The 27,315-nt window shown below is 39.8% G+C and overlaps 1 protein-coding gene across 4 annotated transcripts in view; it reads left to right on the top strand.

Annotated features, from left to right (window-relative positions):
* Positions 1–27,315, top strand: part of RBMS3 (RNA binding motif single stranded interacting protein 3) — a 675,371-nt gene that overhangs the window by 567,298 nt on the left and 80,758 nt on the right. For 3 of the 4 annotated variants that reach the window (XM_056857449.1, XM_056857446.1, XM_056857447.1), the window contains exons 8-10: positions 238–284; positions 10,682–10,778; positions 16,018–16,068. The exons of the other annotated variant lie outside the window; for it this stretch is intronic. In XM_056857449.1, coding sequence (XP_056713427.1) covers positions 238–284; positions 10,682–10,778; positions 16,018–16,068 — 195 coding nt within the window. The remainder of the gene's footprint in view (positions 1–237; positions 285–10,681; positions 10,779–16,017; positions 16,069–27,315) is intronic. 4 annotated transcript variants of the gene reach the window in all.

The raw sequence follows: 27,315 nt of genomic DNA, 5'->3' as shown, positions 1-27,315 counted from the left end.
TCCTTGGAAATAAATGGAAGAATATTTGTTCTGCTTCTTGAATGGAATATCCACTTGTATGAATGCATGAAATCTTAGTTTATGTCAACTTCTTTGAGGTTAAAAGAAGTCTTGAGAGACTATTATACAAAAAGGAATTTGGGATTCGCTAATGCCACCCCCCTTTGTCATGGGCTGGTGTGTATGCATGTGATACCAAAAGAGTAACATTCTGTTTTCCCCCCTAACTGTGTGTAGGCTGGCATGGCCTTGACATATGATCCCACAGCTGCTATACAGAATGGGTAAGTAACATATACTTTATTTTTTTAAAAGCCTAGATTATGATTGTAACCAAGTATGGCTGAAATTGTCCTGCATAGGTAATAGTTTTCCTTTTTATGTTTGCATCCTATTATTTGTAGCATCTGGTTGAGAAAGGTTTTCCTGTATCATCTTTCTTTCCTTAGGTTTTATATCATACAAGGAAAATAGCATTCCCCTTTCCTGACTATTGTCACCATTCTGGGGATGGACAGTTGCCTCACTTGGCCAGAAGGAGGCAGGCATGCTCAAAAGTATCTTCAGCACTGTTTGGGCGAGAGGTCAACTTTCCTGAGGGTACAGTTAGAAGGCTTACTTCATTCTCTGCCTTCTAAAAGGAATTGCACTTTGTACAGAGTAGATGCCCTGGTTAGTGTTTGGATGGGAGATCACCAAATAATTCCAGGGTTGCTGTCGTGGTGTATTGGTTAAGAGCGGTGGCATGGAGAGGTGGACTCTAATCTGGGGAACGAGTTTGATTCCCCATTCATCCACATGAGCGGCAGACTCTAATCTGGTGAACCTGGTTGGTTTACCCAGTCCTACACATGAAGCCAGCTGGGTGACCTTGGGCTAGTCACAGCTCTCTTAGAGGTCTCTCAGCCTCACCCACCTCCCAGTGTATCTGTTGTGGGGAAGGAAAGGTGATTGTAAGCCTATTTGATTCTTCCTTAAGTGGTAGAGAAAGTCGGCATATAAAAGCCAACTCTTCTTCTTCTTCTCTTCTTCTCTGCAAAGGAAGGCAATGGCACACCACCCCTGTTAATCTCTTGCCTTGAAAACCCTACAGGGTCACCATAAATCTACTGCAACTTGATGGCACTTTACACACACACTAGATTCTCAGTCAGTTTGAAACATTTATGACTTGTTAGTGTGTTTTTTCTCCCATAGAGATGTTTCTGCCTTACCTTTTCTCGAAGGCCAAGAGGTGAGTCCTAGCACATTCCTCCACCAAAGGACAGATCCATGTTTGAAAATCATAATGTGAATGAAGTATCTTTCCTTCGTGAACCTTTTTCACCACTTCGAGTGCTGGCTTTCTTCTCCTCTTATTAAATCCTGCTGTATTCACAGTGAGTGACTCTGCTGCTGTGAAGTAGGCTTGAGATCCCTAGGTCTTAGAAAGTGAGTGAGGTAAGTGAGGCATACTTTTCAGCATGATATATGGTGTTGCATGGCAACACTGGCCTTTGCTTCTGCAACAGAAAGCTTCTTTCCATGGGTAAAGTAAGAGGCTGCAGTCCTAAGAACATTTTTTTCTGGGAATAAGCCCCATAGGATAAAATGGGACTTATTTCTGAGTTTGCCTGTTTAGGATTGGTCCCTTAGTATAGGAATATCCAAAAATAAAAGCCCCACATATTAGGGAAGCCTAAAAACATGAAACTGTGTACAAACTTTCAAGTTCTTCAGAGCTTTCATCAGGCTAGATATTTTTTAAAGGAGGGGAATCAAAACTGAGTAAAAGAACCTAATCTTCAGGATTCTTGCCTGTATCCTTTGTAGAACACACTATAGACTAGAACAGAAACCAGTTGTGGTGCCTGCCATTTGGTGTTGCAGGGCTTTTGTCAGTCCTGATTTCCAGGCTTCAGTGCCAAAATAAATCCTACCCCATGCATGGAGAGTGTGCTGGACATCAACCTCTTGATGGCTGTGTCCTATCCACACTATCTGTGGATCGCAGTGGGGTTGTCCCCCAACTGCCCGATTGTGTGATTTTTAAAAAAATTGTGTGTGTGTAAAGTCCTGTCAAGTCACAGCTGACTTATGGTGACCCTGTAGGGTTTTCAGGGCAAGAGACTTACAGAGATGGTTTGCCATTGCCTTCCTCTGTATAGCAACCTTGTAATTCCTTAGTGGTCTCCCATCCAAATAATTACCAGGGCCAACCCTGCTTAGCTTCCAAAATCTGAAGAGATCAGGCTAGCCTGGGCCACTCATCCATTATATTGTGAAAGAGATATGCTGGCTTCAGCTGGCCTTTCCTTAACCCATTACTGCAATTAAAGCCTGCTATAATCAAGCTTGTTTATATTTCATCATTGTGTTATGCTGGGATACTATTCAGAAGCTCCCCCCCCCCAGTACTACTTGTGGGCACACAGAGAGATACCATTGTGTTTATTTCATGTGGATAAATATCAGGCCATGGCGCTGTACAGTCTGGTAAGAAAGTAATTTCAGTGAACCTCTTGGTATAAAAATGCACCCCTATGCAAAACTAAGAATGATGTGGCTTCCCCCATTGTAAAGCAGAAATGGAATGATATTAGCTGTCTGTTAGATATCAGCAATAATCTGTCCTGCAGAATTTTGGTGTATATTAAGATAGCCTGTTCTGTGAGAATGTGATTCTTTAAATCTGCCTTTGCAGTCCGTATGTATAAATCAAAGACAGTCATGTTAGTATATCAAATATGAGCAATTATGCTTAGCAAGTACAGTTATGTTAAATTCATTTATGTTATTTATAGTCTGTCTTTCTCACAAGGTGGATTACACGTAGTGAGTCTATACAGTTAACAAAATGGGACATTCTATGACAAATGTGTATTGGGATTTTAGAAGTCTAGAACAACCAAAAATAACGGAAACATAGCTTGAGTATTTACGTGACACATTAAGTGGTATAGCAATTACATAATAATTACAATAAGCTGTACACGGCAGTCCTTTTAAGGACTATACACTATAGTCCTTAATAATTTATCCAAGCAAGTTTGTAAAACCATTTTGTACATGCAATCTTATTACCTGTGCAGAAAAGCCCTCTTGAATTGTTCTGTTTTGCAAAGTTTGTGGAAAGCCAGGGGAGTGGGAGGTTTCCTGACCTCCTTGGGAGGACCAGCCCACAAGGTGGGAGCCACAAGGGAGAAAGTACGCATATAGACGGTTGTTGATTTTGCCCATTAGAAGGTTGGCACCTGCAGAAGCCCCTGATGACTTGAGCCAAGTTGTTGTGGTGGAGCATTTTTACTTAATGCTTGAACTCACTGTTGCAATGGAAGAATGTTTATAAACCCGTTTCCAACTCTTAATTCCAAGCTATGATCCTTCATCAATTATTACATACTTTTTGAGTGTGGTGTTCAATTCCAGAAATGGCTTCTATATTTTCCCTACCATACCTTTCCTATGCATTGCAATCATTAAAATTTTAAATTCCAGGCTGTTCCTCAAAGGGCCATATTTTGTCCTTATCTTATTCAATACATGATCTGAGTCGAAAATACTAAAACCAAGTTAGTCTGGATGGGAACGTTTTAGACAGCATATCTCGGCATGAGAGAACTACATTCTCCTTAATCAAATCTTTTATTTTGCTGAGCTGAACTGAAGCTTTTTCTAAATAGAAAAAAAAATCACCATATAGACGAGCTAGATTAAATTCATTATAATAGCAGGCAGTTCATGAATATAGACCAGATAATAGCTTGTTTTTATACTTTAGCCAAGCTTTTCATATGGTTTGTTGATCGTTTGCTTTCAGAAATATCCTACTATTTAGTGGGCTGTCATGGCCTTTATTGCTCAAATACAAGGTATTGTACATTTCACAAACCACCTGGTTAGTCATTTCAGCCAGCCTAGCTGCCATCTAGTATCCAAGATAGATGGTACCCACATGCCTCCCTTACCAATAGCCTGCAAGGCATATATGTCGCCGCTCTTGCCAGTTCTTGCTAAGTAAAGTTTAGCAGGATTGGAATAGATGTACAGGTTTCTAAGGAGGGGGGGAACTTAGGGTAAGACATTTGTTTTGGTAAGTGATATTTTGCCAGATCCTAGTTAGGGTAAATTTTGCACTGCATTCTTAATCCTTTCCAATCCATTTGGTAATTTGCTGTTAATAAAATTTCATCTTGCCTGGACTATTTACTTCAAAGTGTTGTATCTTTATCTTTCCAACAAATCAAACCATATCTTGGAATATCCTCAGACATGTTAACTCTACACACCTTATTACCAGACATCCAAATATAATTCTCTAATAAGAGTAAATGCTTCACTGATTTTGTTCTGCCTTGTGCTAAAAATATTTAGGATTGTCCACATTTCCTAGAAATTGTGATGTCAAATTGGGTTATCTAATTAATACAATAAGGTATAGTAATTTTAAAATTATCTTGATAGAGTTGTAAATCGTTGGTCATTCAATCATTGGGAATAGCCATCCTTTCCATCCCTTAAGTTAATTGGCCAGTAAATAGTCTAGTTAATTTCCTTTTTGAACTATTTTTGCCTGGTACAATCTAGCTATTTTCCAGCTGGGGTATAGTTGTAGTATATAACTGATATATTAGTGTTTCTTGCCTCCATGTAAAACTGTTAGGCATATCTTTATCAAGAGACCACTCAGTCAAAATCCATGTATCAGCAACAGGCACCAGTGGTTTAATTTTGATTTCCTTATCTTGATTTAGTAGCAATGGTGTTGCTCCCCCCCCCCAAAAAAGACCCATATGAGTGTATGTGTTTGATTTAAAGTTGCCCTTGTGCATTCAGGAGACACTTAAAACCTGATTTTCCCAGATCCTAGTCTGAAACTCTAACCACTAAAGTATTCTGGCTTTTATTGAGTGGCTGCTGATGAACAGAAGCAAGCAGTTGGGTGAGAGTCATGTAAGTCAGGTAGCAGCTCTCAACCAATGGTTGTTGCTGGTCCTGGTCCTGATGAGTCCTCCCTTAAAGGCCAAACAATCCTGGAAAGGGTCCTGCCCCAACCTTTTACTGACAGAAACCAAGGCTTGACGTCTGGCAATACTGTTGTTGTTGCTTAAGAATAATCACTGAGGGCATTCATTTCTTAAAGCTGCAAGTGCTGCTTCAGTTATTTGGCAGGTTAACCTCCAATGGTTTTTTTTGTTTTGCTTTGTTTTAGTTTCAGATTTTTCTGTTTTTCAGATTTGTAGAAAGATATGTCTTGTTGGTTCATTAGGCCACATTAAGAATTAGATATATAGATTTTTCTTTTATTAAAATATACTTCAATTTTCAATAATGCACAGTTCTACTGAAATATGTAAATTGTCCTTAATTAGTCAGGCTACACCTTTGGATAAAGGTTCTAATGCTGCATCCCTCTTTAAATATGAGTTTCTTATATGAAGATCATATCTACCTTCTTCCTCTTCAGTAGTTTAGCAATTTTTTTCCTGATCAGACTCTTAGGCCATTTATGCTTGGCAATTAGCAGCGCATTCCAGGCTGAAGTGCCCCACAGCTTTTTTTGAGTTTTGCATGCTGAACCGTCATTCAGGAAGTGACTGCAAAGCCGGGGCATACCTACTTCGCATTTCTTAAGAGCCCCATTAACGCGACCTTTTGTGTTTGCTCCACCCTTGCCGTGAAGAATCCCCTCAAAGAAGCATGCAAAATTCACAGCCATGCGTTCACTATGCTAACGGAGGTTGCTAATGGAAGGAACAAAGGAGCAGGCGAGTGGGGTGGTGGTGGAATTTCTTCTTTTGCATCGGGACAGTGAATAAGCACTTTAAAGGTCGCGTTTAAAAAAACAGCTTTGAGCAAGCATCAAAATTGACGCTGCATAAATGGCCTTAGGTATTTACAGGCAGTCCTTGAATTCACTCTCTTCATTCATGCCTGTGTTCCAAAACCCAAGCATTTTGAAAATGGTCTTTCCAAGTACTACTTGATTTTAATATTTGATCTCTTCAGGAATTCCTCTGAGCTTCTGATTATATTATCCTTTTTCTTTCTTTCTTTTTGCTATCAAGTCACAACAGATTTATGGGGACCCCATAGGGTTTTCAAGGCAAGAGATGTTCAGAGGTGGTTTGCCTTTGCCTGCCTCCATGTCATGACCCTGGTATTCCTTGGAGGTCTCCCATCCAAATACTAGCCAGGGTCAGGGCTGAGAGTATGTGACTGGCCCAAGGTCTCCCAGCAAAGCTTCCATGGTGTGGGTGGGGATTTGAACCTTAAACACTACATCATGTTGGCTCTCTTTCATTTTCTTGCCTAAGATCTAATTGTTCAACTCTTGACCTCAGCTTGGTAATATTGTCTTTCTGTGTATTTTGTTTTATGCAGAGTTCTTGAGCAGTTATTTTTTTTAATCACACACTTCTCTAGCTTTCTAACTTCAGTAAACTTCAATTCTAATTTCAGCTACCAGATTTTTTTTACAATGTTCCTTTATTTCTCCTAAAGATATTTATAATTTTATTTATTTTTTCTTCTCATTTTGCTTTATTTGTTTACTTTTTCAAAATTTCTTTCATTCCTTGTTTTATTGAATCTTGATAGTTATAAAAATACTTTTAATGTCTTCAGTGATAATCACTGCTCTTTTCTGGTGCCATGTTAAAGTCTGGACATTTCCCCCCATCTATCAACTGCTTACCTCGGTGATAAAATTTTATACCCAATCATAAATTTTATTTATTTCACTTATAGTCCATTTAACTCAAGGCATATTCTACTATTAACAAAGTGCAACCAGAGCAATATACATACAATCAACAATGCAATGCAGCAGGATTAAAGAGTTACTCAAATGGAGGAGAAGAGAATACAGAGTTAGAGAATTGTGCACTAAATAGTATACCACATACAGTTAAATAGTATAATATATACAAAAAACATAACTAGATTACAAAACTAGAGAAGCAGTGTACAGTGTGTGTGTATATATATGTGTGTGTATTGATCCATGAGTTTATTTCAACCTAAAAACAAGAATAAAATCTCATATTAACCAGATGTTCATCATAAATACTTTACAAATATCATTACTCAATTAATGTAGTTTATTCATTTTTAATGTTACATTAAAATCAGTGTTATTTCTTTACATATCTTAAAGCCTAATAGACTTTGGGTTTTAATTTGATTTCATTAAATTATTTTTAACTGATTGTCCACAGGCTTTAGAAACATATTAATCAATAGCCCAGTTTCTGATGAAAATCAAATCAACTATCATTAACTAATGAGTTTAAAATCATTCAAATCAGTTCAATAATCAATATGTCAGTAAATCACAAATGCAGTTCATTCTGTTACACAGCAATAATTTATATTGTGTTAGTACCATAAGCCCACACAGTTGTGGTTTATGATTTGTACAATCAGAAGCAGAGTTCATCAGATTGTAATTTTTGGTTATCATTGACCACTTTCCTGGTTCTAATTCCCTCTGAAGTACCCAATCCTCCTTTATGCAGGAAGAACCAAATAATTCTCTTTTCCAAAATAATAGAATTACAACAGTTTCTTCTTCTGTTTGGGACAAGACACTGGTGGGTCAGGCAGTAGACAGTAGTCCTCCCTAGGTACTGCCCCAAATCTCCAGGTATTTCCCAAGCCAAAGTTAGCAACCCTATCGGGCAGAGTTTCTTTCTGCTTTATTCTCTCCTAGGCCTCTCATTGATCCTTATTTTTGATGGGGCTTCTGCTAATTTTGGTTATGTAATGTGGCTCTAATATTGTAAGAAACAGCATGAGATAACATCATCTTATTTTCCCTTTGTAAGGAATGCTCCAAAGATCTTGGATGGTTATGGTTATCCATTATTAGATTCATGAAGTTAGGGTATATTCTATGAACATTTCCCCCTCATATTTCCAGCATACATGTCCCTAGTGTGTGTGTCAAGTGCCATCAAGTAACTTCCAACTTATGGTGGCTCTGTGAATTAATGACCTCCAACATGGCCTATCATTAACTACCTTGCTCAGATCTTACAAATAGAAGGCCATCTCATGAGAGTTAATCCACCTTATGTTGGGTCTTCCTCTTTTCCTGCTGCATTCAGCTGTTCCTAGCAGTATTATTTTTACCAGTAAATCTTGTCTTCTCATAATGTCAGCAAAGTATGATAGGCTCAGTTTGGTCTTTTTAGCTTCTAGAGAGAGTTCAGACTTGATTTGATCTAGAACCCACTTATATGTCTTTTTGGGAGTCCATGGTATCCATAAAACTCTCCTCCAACATCACATTTCAAATGAATCAACTTTTTTCTAATCAGCTTTCTTCGCTGTCCAACTTTTACACCAACTTTTAGTAATGGAGAATACTATGGTAGGAATTATTTTGATCTTTGTTGCCAGCAATACATCCTTACACTTTATCTTTTATAGCTCCTTCATGGCTGCCCTTCCCAGTCTTGGTTGCCTTCTGATTTCTTGGTTGTAGTCTGTTACTTGAGACAAGGAATAGAACATCTTGAACAATTTCAATTTCTTCATAGTCAGCATTAAGTTGTGTAATTCCTAGGCTTGCCAACCTTCAGGTACTAGTTGGAGACCTCCTGCTATTTACAGCTGCTCTCCAGTTGATAGAGATCACTTCATCTGGAGAAAATGGCCACTTAGGCAATTGGACTCTATGGCACTGAAGCCCCTCCCCAGACCTCACCCTCCTCAGGCTCCGCCCCAAAAGCCTCCTGCCTGTGGCAAAGAGGGACCTGGCAACCCTAGTAATTCCTCAGTAGTCGTTACTTTTATCTTCTTTTTTATATATATATTTTTATTTTCTTATTAAGTCACATACAGTTTCAATATTGTCATCTTCATAGTTACATAAAATAAAACAATTTCAAACTAATCAGCCTTATCAGTATTGACTTTTTCTGACTTCCCCTCTCCCCTCCTCTATCAAATTATTATCTATATAATCCCCTCTGTATTTGTTTTCTAATTCATTATAATTCATTGTATCATTTCTATAAGCTACATATCATCATCCTATATACTTTAATTATTGAATACTTCATTCTTTCAACATTTATCAATTGAATTAGATTAAGTCATAGCCTTTAACATTTCCCATATTTAATTCGTTTTCACAATATGTTATCCATGCCTCCCATTCTCTCACATATTCTTCGTTGTCTTTTTGATTTACTAAAGCAGTAAGTTTAGCCATTTCTGCTAGTTCAAACATTTTATTTATCCAGTCATTCTTGTCTGGTATCTCAGACATCTTCCATTTAGCTGCATAGACCAATCTTGCAGCAGTGGTGGCATATATCAAGAAAGTTCTTTGTGTCAGGATATGTTCTGGTATCATACTTAACAGCATCACCTCCGGTGTTTTTGGAATATTTCGCTGTAAAATTAGTCTTAGTTCATTGTAGATCATATCCCAAAAGTTTTTAGCTTTATCGCAAAGCCACCATATATGATGAAAAGAACCAACGTCTTCCTTGCATTTCCAACAGTTTGGTGACATTGTACTGTACATTTTGGCTAGTTTTTTCGGTGTCAAATACCATCTGTAAATCATCTTGTATATGTTCTCTCTCAATGACTGTGAAACCACAAGTTTCATATCTCTTGTCCAAAGTCTTTCCCAATTTTTCAATAAAATATCATGACCTAATGTCTGTGCCCAAGTTATCATCGTAGGTTTAATTTGATCTTGTTCTGTGTATATTGATAACAATATCTTATACATCTTCGAGATTAAATGGTCATTATTCTCCAGTAAATCTTGTTGTAATGTTGATTTATCTTTAAGAAAGCCTATCTTCATATCTTGTATATATACAGATTTTATTTGATGATATTGAAACCAAGTTAAATGTTCTTTAAGATCTTCATGGTCTTTTAAGGCACACTTTTTTATCTTACCAAGTTAAAAGATCCTGGTATGTTATAAACTGGGATGGTCTTAGTGGTCGTAATGTTAACATTTCTTATGTAGAGATCCATAGCGGTGTTCTAGTTTCCAACTGATGTTTATATCTTAACCAGATTTTTATCAGTGAGGATTTCACAATATGATGCTGAAATGCCATGTGATTTTTAAGTTTATCATACCATAAGTAACCATGCCACCCAAATCTGTTAATTACTTTTATCTTCTTGATGTTCATCTGTAATCCTGTTTTTTGTTTGGTGCTTCATCAGTAAACCTTCATGTCCCTTGCCTTTCTTCAAAGGAACCATATCATATAACTACAAGGGTTGAGAATCACTATCACAGCCTATAAAAATACGGTTTTGTGACAGTTTAAAATTTCAGATCCTAAGCTGCAGTGCTGCAGTTTTCAAGTTGAGCCTGATAGGAACTAGGGGTTAAAGCTCTTAATTCTATTCCATTTGGAATATAGATTTTAGATGGTGTTTATTTGTCCTTGAGGTTACTAGAAGCCTAAGAACAAAGCTGATTTTTAAAAATAAAAGGTGGGTTTTGTTTTTTGTTACTCTCTCAACATCAGGGCTAGGATCCAAAGAACCACCATGTGTAAAAATTAAAAGATACCACTTTGGAAAGACCTGATCTTCATTAATTCCCCGTGTGGTACCCGTTTTGTTTTGCACTGATAACAGCTGTGAAACAGCTCATTGCAGCATGCCAGCCCATCTCCTCAAGAATTCTCCTTTTGTTTTCTGTTTGCAGATTTTATTCCTCACCGTACAGTATTGCAACAAACCGCATGATCCCACAGACATCTATCACGCCATTCATTGCTGCTTCCCCTGTCTCCACATATCAGGTATGTTGGAATTGCATGTGCCTCTCATATATCCCTAACTCGATGTTTATGACTCGCATGTTAAAAAGTGGAGATATATAAAGGGGGGAAATGGTGCATCGCTGCACAGTTTGACTGGGCACCTGGTTTAGTAGAACAAGGCTTCCAGTGTTTCCAGGGCTTGAGTCTCCTCTAAGTAACAATAGTTATCATGCATTTGTCATATTTCCACCAGCTTTTCAGCACATCTTTTCAGTTATCGTCTGATGTTTATCAAATGTAGAGGGTTTTTTTTTAATTTCATTATGAGTAGAATTTTCTATGAATACTTGTTTTGTTTCTATCATACTGTAAATGTTTGTTCAGAGCTTGTACTTCCCCTCCAATGGCAGTACTTTTAAATTTTTCTTTAGAAGTACCCAGTAAACTAAAGATTTCATTATGCTTGTATTTGCATTGCAGCTTACATAACCAAAGTCCAGCTTAAATCAGTGACCCTGTACTACAAGACTGTAAACTACGTTTTGTCATACTGATGTGTTTAAAGTTTCTGTTGTCAGCACATATAACCCAAGCCCATTAGTATACCGATGCCTAATTTGGGCAAGTCATTATTAAAACACTTGATGTGATGTTCTACGCTTAAAATAAACAGCTAGCAGTTTTTCAGTGAAAATCAGTGATTTTTTTCATGACTGCAGTAGTACTAAAATAAAAATTTGTTCATATGAAATACAAAAAGACTTCATTTCCATTTTTTTCTGTTCTTGCTGCTGCATTAAAATTAACTAGCACTATACGTGACAATGTAAATTTAAGATTTCTGCTCTTAACTAACATATCAGAGGTTATTTTCGATAAACGCCCTGTATTACATTACAAGCTACTACTCCTGCTCTCCTGTATGTGTAAAAGCAATAAGCTTTCTGCCCTGTACTATCATAATTACCATGTCCTTGGGGAATTAAGCTCACAGAGAGAGGCCGTCCTGACTCTCCCATCAATCAAAAAAGTTTATTTGTTGGGTACATAAGAGAGGGCCTGTTTAGTGGAAGCCCCACAATTATGAAAAACTCTTCCCAGGAACAACCTGAAAAATTCCAGCTACCTCCAAAGTCCACATGGGTCTCGGAGGTGGCAGGCAGTGAAGAGCTGATTTATTCATGCACTCTGCTGCCACCTGCTACCTTTGAGCCCACGTGGACTTCGGAGGCGGTGACGCAAAGCTGAATGATGGGCCTGGCTGAGCCCAGCCCAGCGTTCAGCTGTGCACCATCTGTCATCTCCAAGACCCAGCCAGCCAGCTGGTAAGTGAGGAGGAGAGGGAGGGAGGAGGAGAGGGGGGAGAGGATTCCCCACCAGGTTTTTTTAAATGGTGGTAGAGCCAAAGCGGCCCAAAAATTGCTGGAAAAATTCATTATTATTTGGGATCTGCTTTTCTGCTCCCTTAAATCACTGCCAATTTTCGGGATCCCCCCTCCCCCCAAAATACCAATAAGGTTTTTTTGAGTTTTTTTCAGTTTGGCTTCGCCGAATGCACACCCCTAAATTTAAATCTTAGTATTTTTCTTTTTATTGTATTTGATTGTATGTGTTTTATCTATGCTTAACTATCTTGAGCTCCATAGGGAAGAAAGGCAACTAATAAATGTTTTAGATGAAATAAATAAATAAAATCCTGCTGTCTTGATGAGCCATGTTTTACCCATGTGATAGATCTACATTACTTTAACTTAATGATAAAAATGCTTGTATGAGTGCAAAAACATTGGTTAGCCTTATCACATGCCCAAATACCTCAGATGACATTTCTTATCATGCCTGCCATAAACAGATACATTTGACAAAGGCTGTTCTAAACAAAAGGGGGAAAGAAGTCCTTTGCTGAATTGTATTCTGTTTCTCTTGATGTGCATGCCAAGCACCTTTCCTTGGCTACTTACAAAATTAAATCAAATACCTCTGACTAATGCATATGCAAAGGGAAGGTCACATAGAAAATTGACTATATCCAGGTATGTACTCACTTGGACCAAAGTAGGATGATAGCTCAAGGAAAACTGCTATGGAATAAACAAGTTGGTTGGAAGATAATTGTTGCAAGAAGTGTTGCAGGGAAAATGGTTGGTTTGATTCAGGTTCAGTCACCACAGAGAAATTACAGAGGCTGAAGATATGCTGAGAATTTAGACATGACAGATCAGCAGGAAGGTGATAACCGTTGATGTTTCCTCAGAGAATTCTGATATTTTAGACTCTGATTGCTATTCTTCATTGTGAAGGAACATTGGATGATGTTTCAAGGATAGGAATGTGGAAAGGAAAGGAAAGGGAAAGGAAAGGAAAGGAAAGGAAAGGAAAGGAAAGGAAAGGAAGAGAGAGAGACATTAGGGAAGCTCTTGTGTAAATATAGGTGTCAGCAAGAGAACAAGTGGAAAGGGAACAGGTGGCTCCAACCAGCTTTTCTGCTTGTGAAAATGGGAGGCAGTTCCCTTTTGATCACCAGAAAAAGGCTGTTCTGGGATCATGGGACAGAAGCCATGTGGGATAGGGGCTTTACTAAGGAGAAGAATTGGACAAGATTGAGTGCAAAACCTCACTAGATCCAACCCTAAGAATTCTAATTTATTGTTAGGAGGTCAAGCAAAATCACATGATAATGGTAGCTTACCTCTAGCCCTAAACTTCATTCATCAACACGTGCAACAAGAAGAAAAGATGGCCACTAAACTTTTTCTAAGCATCCTTCTGAAATTTTGGATATAAAAATATATATTTAAATTTTGATTAACTGCAGTTTTCATTGCATTACATATTATAACCGCAACTGCAATTGGGTTCAGTCATGCCATTCTACCTTATTTGTCATTATTGATTCATAATCGTAGGAACATTGGAACGCTGTGAAATTATAAGGAGTATCTAAAATGTCTTCCAAGAATGTCTTGACTAGAAACGTAGTTGATAATGGAAATTATTTCAGTGAACTTTAATGCTGAAACATGACAGGAACAAGACTATACCTGCTTATCCAAACAGCTAATGAAGGGGCAGCTTGCTTTTCCACCAGTTTGTTTACAACCTTTTGTAATTGTTATGAGTGATATATCTGGGAGTGTCTGTGATATTCTCTGATGTGTGTGTGGTCACTTCCTTAAAGGAACGGAATGGAATAGCCACAAGCACCCTAGGACTGCTTATTAGTTGTCTGTCTTGTTGTTGGAGCTCTTTTGAGGAAACAGCTAAAATGCTGGTGGAGAATGGATCTAGATCTATATCAACTTGGAACATAGTACATGTGATCTCTAGACCCCGCATGCAAGCTACTGACTTGGCTATCTGGAGCCTGACTTCAAACCACAAGTCTCTAGTTTTAGTTGCTTGGAAAGTGTACAGTATACTGGAAGTCTGGAGGGTCACCAAGAAGTAAAGATCTTACTTTCATTGAAAGAGATTATTCTAGATTTTTTTGCAAAAAGCAGTATTCTTAACTAGGGGCAGTGTACTGGTTGAAAAATGGAAATGTTTCTTGGGAAGCAGCTAATAATATTCAGCCAGTGGGGGGAAAGACACTGCTCTGTTTTTAACTATGTTAATTTAAAGATGGTATGGTATGATCAACACTGGGCGTGTTCATGTCTTGCCCAAGAGCTTGCTAATCAATTAAGAACATTTGTTAAAAGGTTGTTCTGTAAGCTGATTGAATTTTCCCTGCAAGGTCATGTTTGAAGTTTGAGTATTTGACTTGAAACGTGACTCATGTGCTTTGAACCAGGATAAATGCCAATGCCAGAAAAATGAAATCCCTTCCATTGCAATGTGTCACTTTGATCAGGCTGGCTTTATAATAAGGCAAGGTGGGGCAGTAGCCTCGGGTGGTGGATTAGGGAGGGGAGCTGCCCCCCCCTTTGCCACTATCTTGCCTTCACATCTGCTGCCCTTATATTGCCCCAACTTCTGCCTGCCCCTCACCCCTGCCTCCTCATCCTCCCTGTTCCCCTGCTGCCTAGGAACCAGAGCAACTAACACTCCCAATGTCCTCATTCTGCAGACCTCTTAAAATGCAATATGTCAAGGCACACATGTCCAATACAGCTTTCAAAACTTCCCCCAAATGTCCATGCTTTGCAAGTTTTTGGGGACCTTTATTGGGTGTGTACAGCTTGTCATGTTGTGATTCAAGATGCCTGGGAAGGAAGAGGGAAGGAGAGTTAGCTGCTGAAGTACTTGGTAGGGTGCGGGGGTGGGAGGAAAGGCAGGACTGCACATCAGTGGCTGGCTGGTGGAACAGAGGGGCAGACTTCATCCAGTTCCCCCTATCAAGCCACCACTGACTTTTATTAGAAGGGATCAAGGGTCAGCAGGGCCTCTGCCAGTAAGCTTATGTGCAGATGTGCCCTCTCATAAGAAGGGAGTGGCGGAGCAGTGAGTGGGGCAGCTTGAGGACCCCATCTTTTTCTGGCATGAACTTACCCTTATCCTAATGATTGAACAAGATTTCCTAAGACATATATCACTTTCTCCTCATTAGTCACAATCTGCAGCCTTGATTATTTTTTCAGGGTTGACTTTTATGTACTGTTTCTCTGTGTGGACTGCCGCAGACATCAACTCTGCAACTTCCTCTCTCTTCTGGGTAGACAGGCGTAGATCCGCGTGCTGGTCAGCACTGCTGCTGTGTGGTTTGCAGGGCTGCATCCAAGCCCCAAACTTGTACAGCCCCAATCTTGTACAGGCTTGCCTTTCAAGAGCCAGTGTGGTGTAGTGCCAGCATGGTGTAGTGGTTATCAGCAGTGGACTGTAATCTGGAGAACCGGGTTCGATCCCCCACTCCTCCACATGAGTGGCGGATGCTAATTTGGTGAACCAGGTTGGTTTCCCCACTCCTACACATGAAGCCAGCTGGGTGACCTTGGGCTAGTCACACTCTCTCTGCCCCACCTGCCTCACAGGGTGTCTGTTGTGGGGAGGGGAAGATAAGGTGACTGTAAGCCGGTTTGATTCTCCCTTAAGTGGTAGCGAAAGTCGGTATATAAAAACCAACTCTTCTTCTTCTTCAAGTCTTGAGTGGGATTCTGCCATTAAAGTTTACAACCCTGAACTTGGGAGGGAATCTAACCAAACTCTTCAACTTTATTGACATATGAGATTAGGGCAGCACCATTTTCCAAAGTGGAGCACCAAGGGCTCAGTCTGCAATATGTTTTATTCAAAGCTCAGTTGTTGTCGTTTTGCTAATATAGTACTTTTTGATATACAGGTTCAGAGTACTTCATGGATGCCTCATCCGTCATATGTTATGCAACCAACAGTAAGTGAGCATTTGTTCACATCCTCACACACTTTTCTGGTGTTATTGGGAGCGGGATAGTTTCGCCAGGGTGTAGCAGTTACTTATCTTTACTCAGACATCCGAGTTCTTTAACTGTTTGTTGAAGTGATATCAGGTACAAATTGGTAGGCTGGCCATTAGAGAACTCCGATCAGTTTTATGCATTTTATTCTTGTATGCATTATTCTAAAATATTGTGTATGTGGGCAGGGCAACGTAACTCAAATTTCAGATTTTGTGAGAACAACTAATTAAACCATCCCTCGGTGAATTCTCTAAATCAGGGACAGCTCGGTCATTATTATTAACCTGATAAGGAGAATTCTGCCACAAGTCAGGTGCAGGTATGTGGCTAAATGTGTGGCAAAATGGTTATCTGTAGCCACTGCAAGTGATTTCTAATAGCAGGTTCCTAGTCTTCTCAATTAACAATTTAGCATTACACTGGAAGAGCAGTACACAGGAAAAAAAACAAGTTCCAGATTATGTGGGTTTTGTGCTAGGATTCTTTGGCAGTCCCTTGTTTGGAGAGTATTTTGATCCATAAAACCCCTGGCCCTTTGTTTGTGCTAGCAGGGGGTTCAGAGTCATCCCCAAGTGGTTGACAGATGCCAGGTGTGCTGAACACATCTTCATTCTGCAAGTGCCCTTAGGGAAACTCCATGAATTTGATACCATTTCAACTGCAAGATGATGTTAACAGATATGCTATTGGGGAAGGGTTTTATTTGGGGGTGGGGAGGTGGCCTTCATTAATGATAGTAAGGGAATTGCAAAGTTAAGCACACTTTGTATAATCTCTGAATCATTATGTTAGGGAGAGCAAGAAAATTACACTCCTGTGTATTCTGAATTACAAGGATGAACACATCTGCTGCTGTTCCTCTTGTTACATTTTCCCCTCCTTTGTAAAATAAAAAAGGTCTTCAGTAAGGAAAGATGGAATCTTACGGAACTGTTTAAATATTCAGAGGCATACAGGAATATGAATAACAGCTGCCTTATAAATTACCTGCTGGTTTAGATCTACTAGGCCTTGGTTGGATGATTCTTATTTTGATAAGTGTCCTGTCAAGTTTTTTTTTACCTTGCTTACCAGGTAAGGTTAAAAAAATCATCGCTGTAGTGTTAATAAAGCATTACTGACAAAGAAATAAGTATATATTACATTTAGTTTGCGAGGTCAGGGGGAACGTTTGTTGTGGCATGTGGGTTATTGAATGGTTGTGAATTTTGTTCGCATTTTCTGAAATCTGCAGCATCCTTCATCACGCTGGTACGACCTTGTTCAGCTCCAAACTCGCTCTTGTCAATGCACCTGAGCTCAGTGAAATGTATTACCTTAGCTTTGTCTCTGTCGTGCTCAGAGGGACCAGACATGAAACAATAGCTTGGAAAGAGTCAATCATGCACCAGAAAGAAATATTTGTGCCAGTGGAGCTAGGTCCTAGGGGCACGATTGCTTCTCTGTTTTAAATGTCTTCAGCTGCTCAGAGGTGGCTCAAGTTTGAGCACACTTTGTATGCAAAGTCACACACTTATTCTGCAGGACAAATTTGACTGTTGGTTTGGAGAGACAGGAGATTAAGAGGAAAGTGCAAACAGAGAGAGGTTTTTCTTTGCAGTGTGGTGATGGAAGCATCGGCACTTCCCCCCCAACGTAAATATTCAGCATTGGCACAATCAGTTTTATTTTTAAGATGCCCATCTGCTGAAATATACTATTTTGGTTGTGAGATTGAATGGACATCAAATTGAAGGCATGTTTTTAATGACTAGATATGCATAGAATAGGCATGATTACCTCACCTACATGCAGCGATACTCAGCCTGATTTGTAACCCTTTAGCTCATTCACCGCTGTTGCTTCCTGAGTGTTTTTTTAAAGTCTGCAACGGTCCGTCATCATGTTGCAGAGAACTCAGAGTTCAGGGTGAAATTACCAAGATAAATGTGTGCCTCTAAATCTGTATGCAGGGCCCATTCCTTCCTTAAGAGGTAGGAGAGGAGGTCATCCCTTTAAACCACCTACGCCAATGCTTCCCTGAAGGTTTTCAGGTAGAAATAAATATGTTCCCTGGCTCTTCTTATGCCCTAGAATTATGTATTTTGTGTTAGAATCACACAGTAGTGAAAAGAATCTCTGTAGCTAGGAAATGTCTTCTCGTTCGGAGTCTTCAAGCACAGGATTTTTGTAAGCAAAATCCAAACACTTTTGATCCCTGTTTGAGAACCTTTATTTTGATCTTCCTGTTGCATTGGCAGTGCTCGCTGTGCATAAGACGGTCCAAACATACCGTAGAAATAAAAAAACGCCTTCTTTATTGATTCCAATGCTAAATGGTTTATGATTCTTTTAAATTCTGAACATATTGTGTATGATGTGAATACAATATTTCTACTCTCGAAGTTCCTTTGGGTGTCATTTATTGTCTTTCCCAATAAGGAAGAATGAGGACAAAGCTGAAAGATTTCTAAAAGCATTTTCTCCACAAGATTGGTAATCTGACTCAGGGATGTGTGTTGTTTGTCTTTTCTTTGTGTGCTCCTGAATAGTTTCATAATTGGAACATTTATTTTTATTCTATTAGCACCAAGTACATGCGCTTTTTTGCTAAAAGTTAAGGACAAAATTAGTTCAGAATTAGACAGGTTCAGTCGGTTTATGGCTTTACTTGTTAGAATTTAGAGCAGTTCCTCAGTGGGACAGGCTTCCTTGGGAGGTGGTAGCTCTTTTTCCCTGGAGGTTTTAAAGAAGAGGTTAGATGGCCATCTGTCAGCAATGCTGATGACCTTAAGCAGATGATGAGAGGGAGGGCATCTTGGCCATCCTCTGGGCATGGAGTAGGGGTCATTGGGGGGTAGTTGTGAATTTCCTGCATCGTGCAGGGGGTTGGACTATATGACCCTGGTGGTCCCTTCCAACTCTATGATTCTAACTTGGTACCTGCACCCCTGACATCGCAGTCCCAAGACCCTGACACTGGCACGTCGCCTACAGTGCTAGCTGGTCTTCTGTGGCCCCTCTTTAGAAAGAAACACCCTTCAACAAGGTGCAGAGCGCTTAGCAGTTTCTCCAGACGGTAGTGGCTGGTAGCCCCTCTGGACTGTAGTTGTGCTCTCTCTTTCCTCTGTTTACAAGGGAGGGCTTGCACAAACATGGTGTTGTGCTGACAGCACAGTGCTGTGTTGCCAGCATATCTGCAAGACCCCATCCCCATCTGCACTGTACACACACTGCTAGCAGTTATTGGGAAAGGGTGGGTGGGGCAATGCAGAAAGTGGGTACAGGAGGGGAAGGATGAAGCCGCTGTCACAGCTTAGGACAGGGAGCCCCTTCCATGCGTTGGGTATATTTTTCTTGCATCACCAGTTGGAGGAATGGAGGCTCCTGTTGGGTGTTTGTTTCCTGAGCTGGAGTACCTAGAAGGGTTCTGAGCAGAGCAGTGTTAGATATATGCTACAACAATGTTTATTGTCCCTCTTTCTCTCTCTCTTACACACACACACTTGTGTTTGTTTGTGCTCAGTGCTCCCTTTTCGTGTCAAGTCTTCTTTCCTTGGGGTTCCTATCACCAAAGAGCCCCTGTGGTGGTTCCAAGTATGCGCAACGTGAGACCAGGGAAATTGCCCCATGCCTTATGCCCTGTCATCTGAGTTAGAGTTAACGTGGTGCTTGGGAAGGCTGTGATTGGCTGCAGATGTGTGTGTTAAGTGCCGTCAAGTTGCTTCCGACTTATGGCGGTTGTATGAATCGATGATCTCCAAAATGTCCTTCTGTTAACAGCCTTGCTCAAGTCTTGCTAACTGAGGTCCGTGGCTTCCATCACTGCAGATTTAGTTGTAACCTATACTGTGCTGGGGCTTGGGGGCAAGGGTGAGGAGGCTGGCGTGTGTTAGTCTCCCTGTTTTCTTTGGGGATATGTAAAGCTACCCCTGGGTTCTTGCTCATGTAACATTACTCAATCACTGGGAGTGTGACTGGGGCTAAAGAGGCTTAGCCTGAGGATTAAGCCATGATCCACCTACAGTGTGCCCCTGACCTCACTCAATTCTACATCAGTGCCAGAAAACAGTGAAACACAGGCAGGATGTTACTGCAGTCATCTTGTTTGTGGGCTTCCTAGAGGCACCAGGTTGGCAATTGTGTGAACAGACTGCTGGACTTGGTCTGATCCAGCACGGCTTGCTTTATGTTCTTATGTAGTACACCAGCCCAGTGCTGGCGAATCTCTGTGAGGCCCAGGTGAATGGCTTAGTTGCCATCCTGAACCATTGTCAATGCGCATGGCTCAAAAAAGCATAGTGCTAAGATATGCAGTTCTAAAAGTTAAACATGTATAAGAGCTACTTTAAAATCTCCTGTTTAAATATGACACATACATGGTCTAATCAACTCTGCTTGAAGCATCCCTTTAGGAGCTGCATGGGAGGGAAATAGTAACTTAGGTACTTGAAAGGGAGATGACCCTATGATAAGACGACCCCTCCAAATGTTATACACGAGATTTTTATTTTTGCGCATAAATGTAACTTGCATGTGAATTTAAAACAACGCCCCACTTTTTTTGATGGCATACCTGGGGGGTGGGGTGGGAACCTAGTTTCGCATTTGAGTAAATTCAGATAAGTAACAAATTAATCAATGCAATCTTAAGCAGAATTAAACCCTTTGTTGGGCTTTGAAGTGTGTAACACTGTTTAGGATTGCATTTAATGTGTATTTTAGGAGCTTAGATTTCAGATTCACAGTAGACCTGTAAACATGACATAAGCATGTACATGACAATGTTCACAATTTTCTACACAAAGAGACAGCAGTACATGCCACACTGGCCTTTCCCCAAATGGGATGGAGTGCATGGTTATGATCTCTACCTTGGACATATTTCTCACAACATGGGCACCAAGCATGTGCAAACTGTACATGTGTAGGCTTCCACCCCATGAACTTTGGGGGGGAAAGGGTAGGATAAGGCTGGCACACATCGTCCCTCGCAAACACATAGCCAATGTGTTTGGTCTCATTTCTTGTCTGCATGTGTTGCTCAGCAGCTGCTTATGCTGTGTGTTTAAAACCACTGTTTGTTCAGAGCTCTTTTGCAGCAATGTCCCATTATTTCCAGTTTCTGGATCCCCCCTTACAGAAAGGATATTGATTCTGAATATATTGCATCTTCATTTTACTGCCCCTTTAGAAAACTCTAAACTTGTCGCTTTTTTCCTAATTATGGTTGCCAACGTCCAGGTACTAGCTGGAGATCTGCTGCTATTACAACTGATCTCCAGCCCATAGAGATCAGTTCACCTGGAGAAAATGGCCGCTTTGGCAATTGGACTCTATGGCATTGAAGTCCCTCTCCTCCCCAAACACTGCCCTCCTCAGGCTCCATCCAAAAAACCTCCTGTCGGCAGTGAAGAGGGACCTGGCAGCCCTATTTCTAATACGCCCCTCCTATGGTTTGCCTTTCTTCTTAAAAATTCAAAATGTCATTCAGAATTTGTGTGTTTGTGTGTGTGCGTGTGTGGAATCCATTATGATCCACAAATTTACCTAGGGTTTCCACCTTTTGGTGGCTTCCTAAAGACCAGCGGTTCGTTTACTAGAATTGGGCAACTGTTAAAGTCCATTAATGCAAGAGAGATGTTGAAAAAGCACTGCAGGCTAATTTTTTTTAACAGGATGCTGCTTTTTCCTTTTCAAATAAATAAATAAATTCAATTAAGTATTCAAGCTTACCAGCTTTACAGTGGCATCCTAAACAGTTATACCATTCTAAGCCACTTACTTCAACTGACTTAGAAGGATGTAACTCTTACACTATGAATATCTTCGGGTTTTTTCTTTTCACCCGGTTTTGCTATTTTGCCACACTTCAAAAAATCCAAATCACCACATACATATTGTAATCCTTCGGCTCCAACTTTCTTAAACAAATTATTTTGAATTCCTTGTGTCTGCTCACAAAAATCTCTCAAAACTTATAGCTTTATCGTAAGTTCATTGAAACGTCCATTGTGTATTTGAGTACAAATGTGAAGAAACAAAGCATTTATTTTATGTTCTGTGTCCAAAAGGAAGTGTGATAGTTCACCTACATGATAAGAAAAACAAACAGAAAACATGGCCCGATTTTTTTTTTCAGTGAACCCGAAATAAGCTGAATACCCATACTGGTAAATATAGGTATTCAGCTTTATTTCTGGGTTCCCTGAAAAAAATTGGGTCCATTAAAGTCTATGGAATTTTCCCCCCAAAGCTCCTCTGGGGACATTTTTGGAGGTAGAGTTTCCAAATTTTCTGGGTAGGTTCAAGGGACTCTCCTGTCATGATCCCTGAAGTTTGGTGAAAATTGGGCCTATTGCAGCATTCATGGGAAACTGAGTTTTCCCACAATTATTTGGAGAAAAAGCGGCCATTTCAGACTATAAAAAGTAAGTACTTTTAAACTTCTCCCGGGGTAGAGTCACCAAATTCTCAGTGTAGCTTCAAGGGACTCTCCTTGCATGAAACCCAAAGTTTGGTAAAGTTTGGGTCAGAGGGTCCAATTTTATCGACCCCCTAATCCATAGAGAAGCATTGTAAAGTTGATAGAGGAGGAGGGGTGATCCCTTCGGGACCCCTTAAAATTAGATCCCCTGACCCAATCTTCACCAAACTTCAGGGTTCATGCAAAGAGAGTCCTTTGAAGCTACCCTGAAAATTTGGGAACTCTACCTCCAAAAATGCCTCCCCCAGAGCTCATTAAAAAAATTCCCATAGGGAAAAGCCTGGAGAAAGCCGAAGCAAAAAAAAAAGCCGAATACCTATTTGGCTGATTCGGTGATCAGCTATCCGGCTTCTGCTTTATTCACAGTTTTAATATTTGGCTTCAATTAAACCTGAAAGAAGCCAAAAAGGCCTTTTTCAGGTTTATTTTCAGTTTGGGTTTATTGATATGCACAACCCTAGTTCGCAGCTATCAACTTTGCAATATAGGTTGAGTATCCATTAACCAGACATCTGATATCTGGACTGATCCGAAAACTGGACCTTTTGAGCCGACATACAGGCATTACTCACAGCCTGGGTCAATGTACACAGAATTATTTAAAATGTTTTTTTTAATTACATTCAGGCTATGTGTATAAAGCATATATAAATTAATTTCGTGTTTAGACTTGGGTCCCATCCCCAAGACATCTCATTATGTATATGCAAAAATTCCAAAATGTTGCAAAATATGGAAAGATCCCAAATACGGACCACTTCTGATCCCAACCTGTCCGGATAAGGGATACTTCTTATAATATTTGTTTTGATTACGTTTGGGCACTGCTTCACAGAAACTCTTCACGGAAACTTGTAACTATTTTTGTGCCTATGTGGTAAGCATTGATCAGACCAAGTAGTCAAGGCTGTCGGCACATGCTCCGAAATAACACAATTATTTTAACCTTATAATCTATCCCAACTCTGTATGAGAAACTTCCCTTCCTTCTTGATAAATGAATTTGACTTGATTCTTTTTTTGTTCAAATGCCACTGTAATTGGCAGAACAATGACTACTTCCATTTACAGTCTGGCAATCCAGACTGAAAACGTAGAAAAATCAAATGTGTCCTGAGGACAAGACATGTTGTAAAGATGTGTCTCATGTAAAATTGGCCTTTACAAGCACATCAAGTTTGGGGGAAGTGTTTAGAAAATAAAACAGGGAGATGCGATTTGGATTCAGAAATATTTGAAGCCAATATCTGAAGCCAATGATATTCTGAATATTTAGAATGACAAAATTCAGTTTCAGAATTATTCTAAATGTTCCAAATATCTGAATTTTGTCATTCTGAATATTCAGAATCTCATTGGCTTCAGATTGAACTGCCTAGGAAAATAAAATAAAACGTTTCCCAAACAGCTTGGCAGCAAGAGCAGATTGTCTCCTCATTGGTACTGCCATTGCTTAAACTATAGGATGGGATGGAAGCAAAGCCTATGACTGATGTCTGTACTTATAGATTTCTGAATCAGGCAGAGACAACTGATAGCACCTTTATGGTGCCTCTTTACAACTGAAAGTGTACTTTGTAATTGCTCTGTTGTCCCCCTGACCATTTGCTATAGGTTAATGTTCTGCATACTGAAATAGACATTCAGTAGGATGCATTGATAGTAGGAGGCACCTCACCCTACATTTGATTTCCGCTCCACCCCGTAATATATAAGTAAATATTTCTTAATTGTGCTCATAGCTTCTTGTCTGGTGATTGATTGAAAAGAGTCCAAGGAAAGATTGAGGGGCTGAAATTGTTGCTCTACAAGGTTATCCCAGTGGGAACCATAAGAATCCTCCCTGATCAATCCGAAGTAGCCCTCTTGGGTGTCAGAGTGTATAATTTTAACTTTAAGAGAAAAGGCCTTCATCCAAGCTCAAGCTTCAAAAGATGATTGTCCCAATTACGCTCAGAGGGCCATCCCCACTACACAATTTGGAATTCTGGAGGTGGAACATAGGAATTTACAAAGAATTGAATCGAAGGACGCCCCTATTTTGTCAATTCAGTTACCAGCCCCATGTAAACTTTGTGCCACCACCTTGGCATTTAACAGTTTAAGGCCAGTTGGGATTTATTACTCAATGCTTGGGAATAACATTTGGGATTAACTGGGTCAAAAATTAAATGGTAGATTAATAACAAAATTTTATATTTAATATTGGCCCCTGCTGGGTATACTACGGAAAAAGGTAAGGTTTGTTAAATACATCTAGATAGATAGACTGCATTTGCAATGTACTTTCCACATGTGTTATGCTCTTCTGGGTTGACATGGGCACTGGGAAAGGTACAGAAAGTTGTCAGAAAGTGGTTTGCCATGTTTTTAGTGAGTGATGGTCTGCTTCCTATTGACTTTAATGGAATTCTGAATGTTCAAAATTCTGTACTTTTAAATTTCTGAATCCAGAGTCACAGTTTTTGTTCTTGTATGTCTCATTAATATAAAAATTCCTCCTGAACTACAACCATTTTAATATTAACCACAGTTACGAAGAATATGTTAATAAGAACATAAGAAAGGCCCTGCTGGATCAGACCAAGGCCCATCAAGTCCAGCAGTCTGCTCACACAGTGGCCAACCAGGTGCCTCTAGGAAGCCACAAACAAGACGACTGCAGCAGCACTGTCCTGCCTGTGTTCCACCGCACCCAAAATAATAGGCATGCTCCTCTGATACTCCTCTGATACTTTCCAAGACAGCAACTAATGTTGCATAAGAGAACCAACAGCCAGTCAAGGGCAGGATGTTGTTACATATGACATACATAGAAGAAAAAGGGAGTGTTACACGATTGCTTAGACAAGCCTGCCTGCCCATACACTAAGGTTCCTAAGTAGCATTTTAAGAAGACACTTGCCGCAAAACGCTGAAAATAAAAAAAAATCAGGTATTCATGAAAGAAGCTGGTAATTAGTGTACCTACTATAAGCTGAGTAGAGAGGAGTTCACACATCAGCAGTTTTTTCATATTTACTTACTTTACCTAACTATACATACAGCTCCTATTTAATAAAGGTCAACTTTTGGGGAAAAGAGGAGAGAGACATAAACACATTATGTAAAATATTGTTGCAGTTTGGCCTGCTCCTAATTCAATAAAGATTTTTTTTCTAAGCTTAATACAGCCTGAATCAAGAGCAAAAATAAGATCAGGCAAACCCAATTCATCCAATACCAGGTTCTGACATTTTGTGACTTAACAGGGCAGTTATCTTGCAATGTTATTGTAAATAAATATAGATTTTAGGTTATAAAATAGCATGCTGCTCTTCATAGTAGTGGACTATATCCAGTGTGTATCTTAAGTGCCGTCAAGTAGCTTTCGACTCATGGCGACCCTATGAATCAATGTCCTCCAAAATGTCCTACCTTTGACAGCCTTGCTCAGATCCAGTAGACATCATTTATTTTCTCTTACTGCCTCCTATTTATTTTTAATAATCCATTTTGTCTGCTTATTTATTTATTTATTTATTTAATTTAGAATCCATCCTCCCCAGCCTAGACCAAAAGCAGGGCAACTCACATAAAATGGCTTAGGCTTTCTTGATTTCTCAGGTTCCTCTCTGTACAACACTGAAGAATGCCCACCAGAGCAGTAGAACACAGTAAAGGTGGCATTAATATTTGATTCACAAATAGCACTAAATAGTTTTACACAGTGAAATGGTTAATTTTGCACAGCTATATTTGAGTCCAGGAGCACCTTAGAGACCAACAAGATTTAGGGGGTATGAGCTTCCAAGAGTCAAAGCTCCCTTTGTCAAATACAAGTTTGCATGGGCATCTCTGAGTCCTTCTATCCCAGCTAGAACGTGGGAGGGGTGTTGCCAAAAGGAACTCAGGATGTAGGGGTGCAATGCACATTGTAATAAGCTTGATTAGAGCACAGGGGAAATGCTTGGGGGCAGAAAATTAGTGAGATTATAAATCCTATGTCCCTATTCAGCCCTGGAAGGCCCATTGGTTTGAATTTGTGAATGAACTCACGTTCAGCAGTCTCACATTGTAAGCTTTAATCCTATGTCCTTGGAGCTTTTCTGTTTGAGGACCACCACTGTTAGGTCAACAATGGAATGATCTGAAAGATTAAAATGTTCTCCCATTGATTTTTTTATTGTTGGGTTTTTTAAATGTTGGATTGATGTCTATTTATTCTTTTGCATAGAGATTGACTTGTTTGTCCAATGTATAGAGTGGAACTTGTTGGTTTCTAAGGTGCTACTGGAGACCAACATAGCTACCCTCTGAAATGTCCTTAATTTTACATAGTAACATTTAGCAACAATCGGTATTGGCCAAAAAAAAAAAAAAAACCCTATACAGATCCTGCTTACAGCATCTCATCTGTGCTGATTAACCTGAAGATTTACCCATAAGACCTTTATTCATCATTAATGCCTTCCATTTCCAACAGACACAAGAGCAAAATTTTTCTACAGAGTGCAAAATAAGTCACCCTACCTTCTAGTAAATATTCCACCAAAGAGGCCTCAGAGGTGTGCAGACCAAGATAGCAGGGGAATAATTAAACGATTGGATGCAAGATACTACTGTTGCTCTGGTCAAAGCAGGGTTGGTGGTTGCTGCCTGAGGATTCTTGAAATTAGAGGGCTTTCATCAACACCTCAGATCTGTGGATCTGCCTTTAGTTTGGGCCGACAGCTTAGTTCTGACATTAGGCTGG

This window comes from Euleptes europaea, chromosome 11 (assembly GCF_029931775.1).
Source record: "Euleptes europaea isolate rEulEur1 chromosome 11, rEulEur1.hap1, whole genome shotgun sequence".
Classification (NCBI taxonomy): domain Eukaryota; kingdom Metazoa; phylum Chordata; class Lepidosauria; order Squamata; family Sphaerodactylidae; genus Euleptes; species Euleptes europaea.
This window is presented reverse-complemented; position numbering and strand designations above follow the sequence as displayed.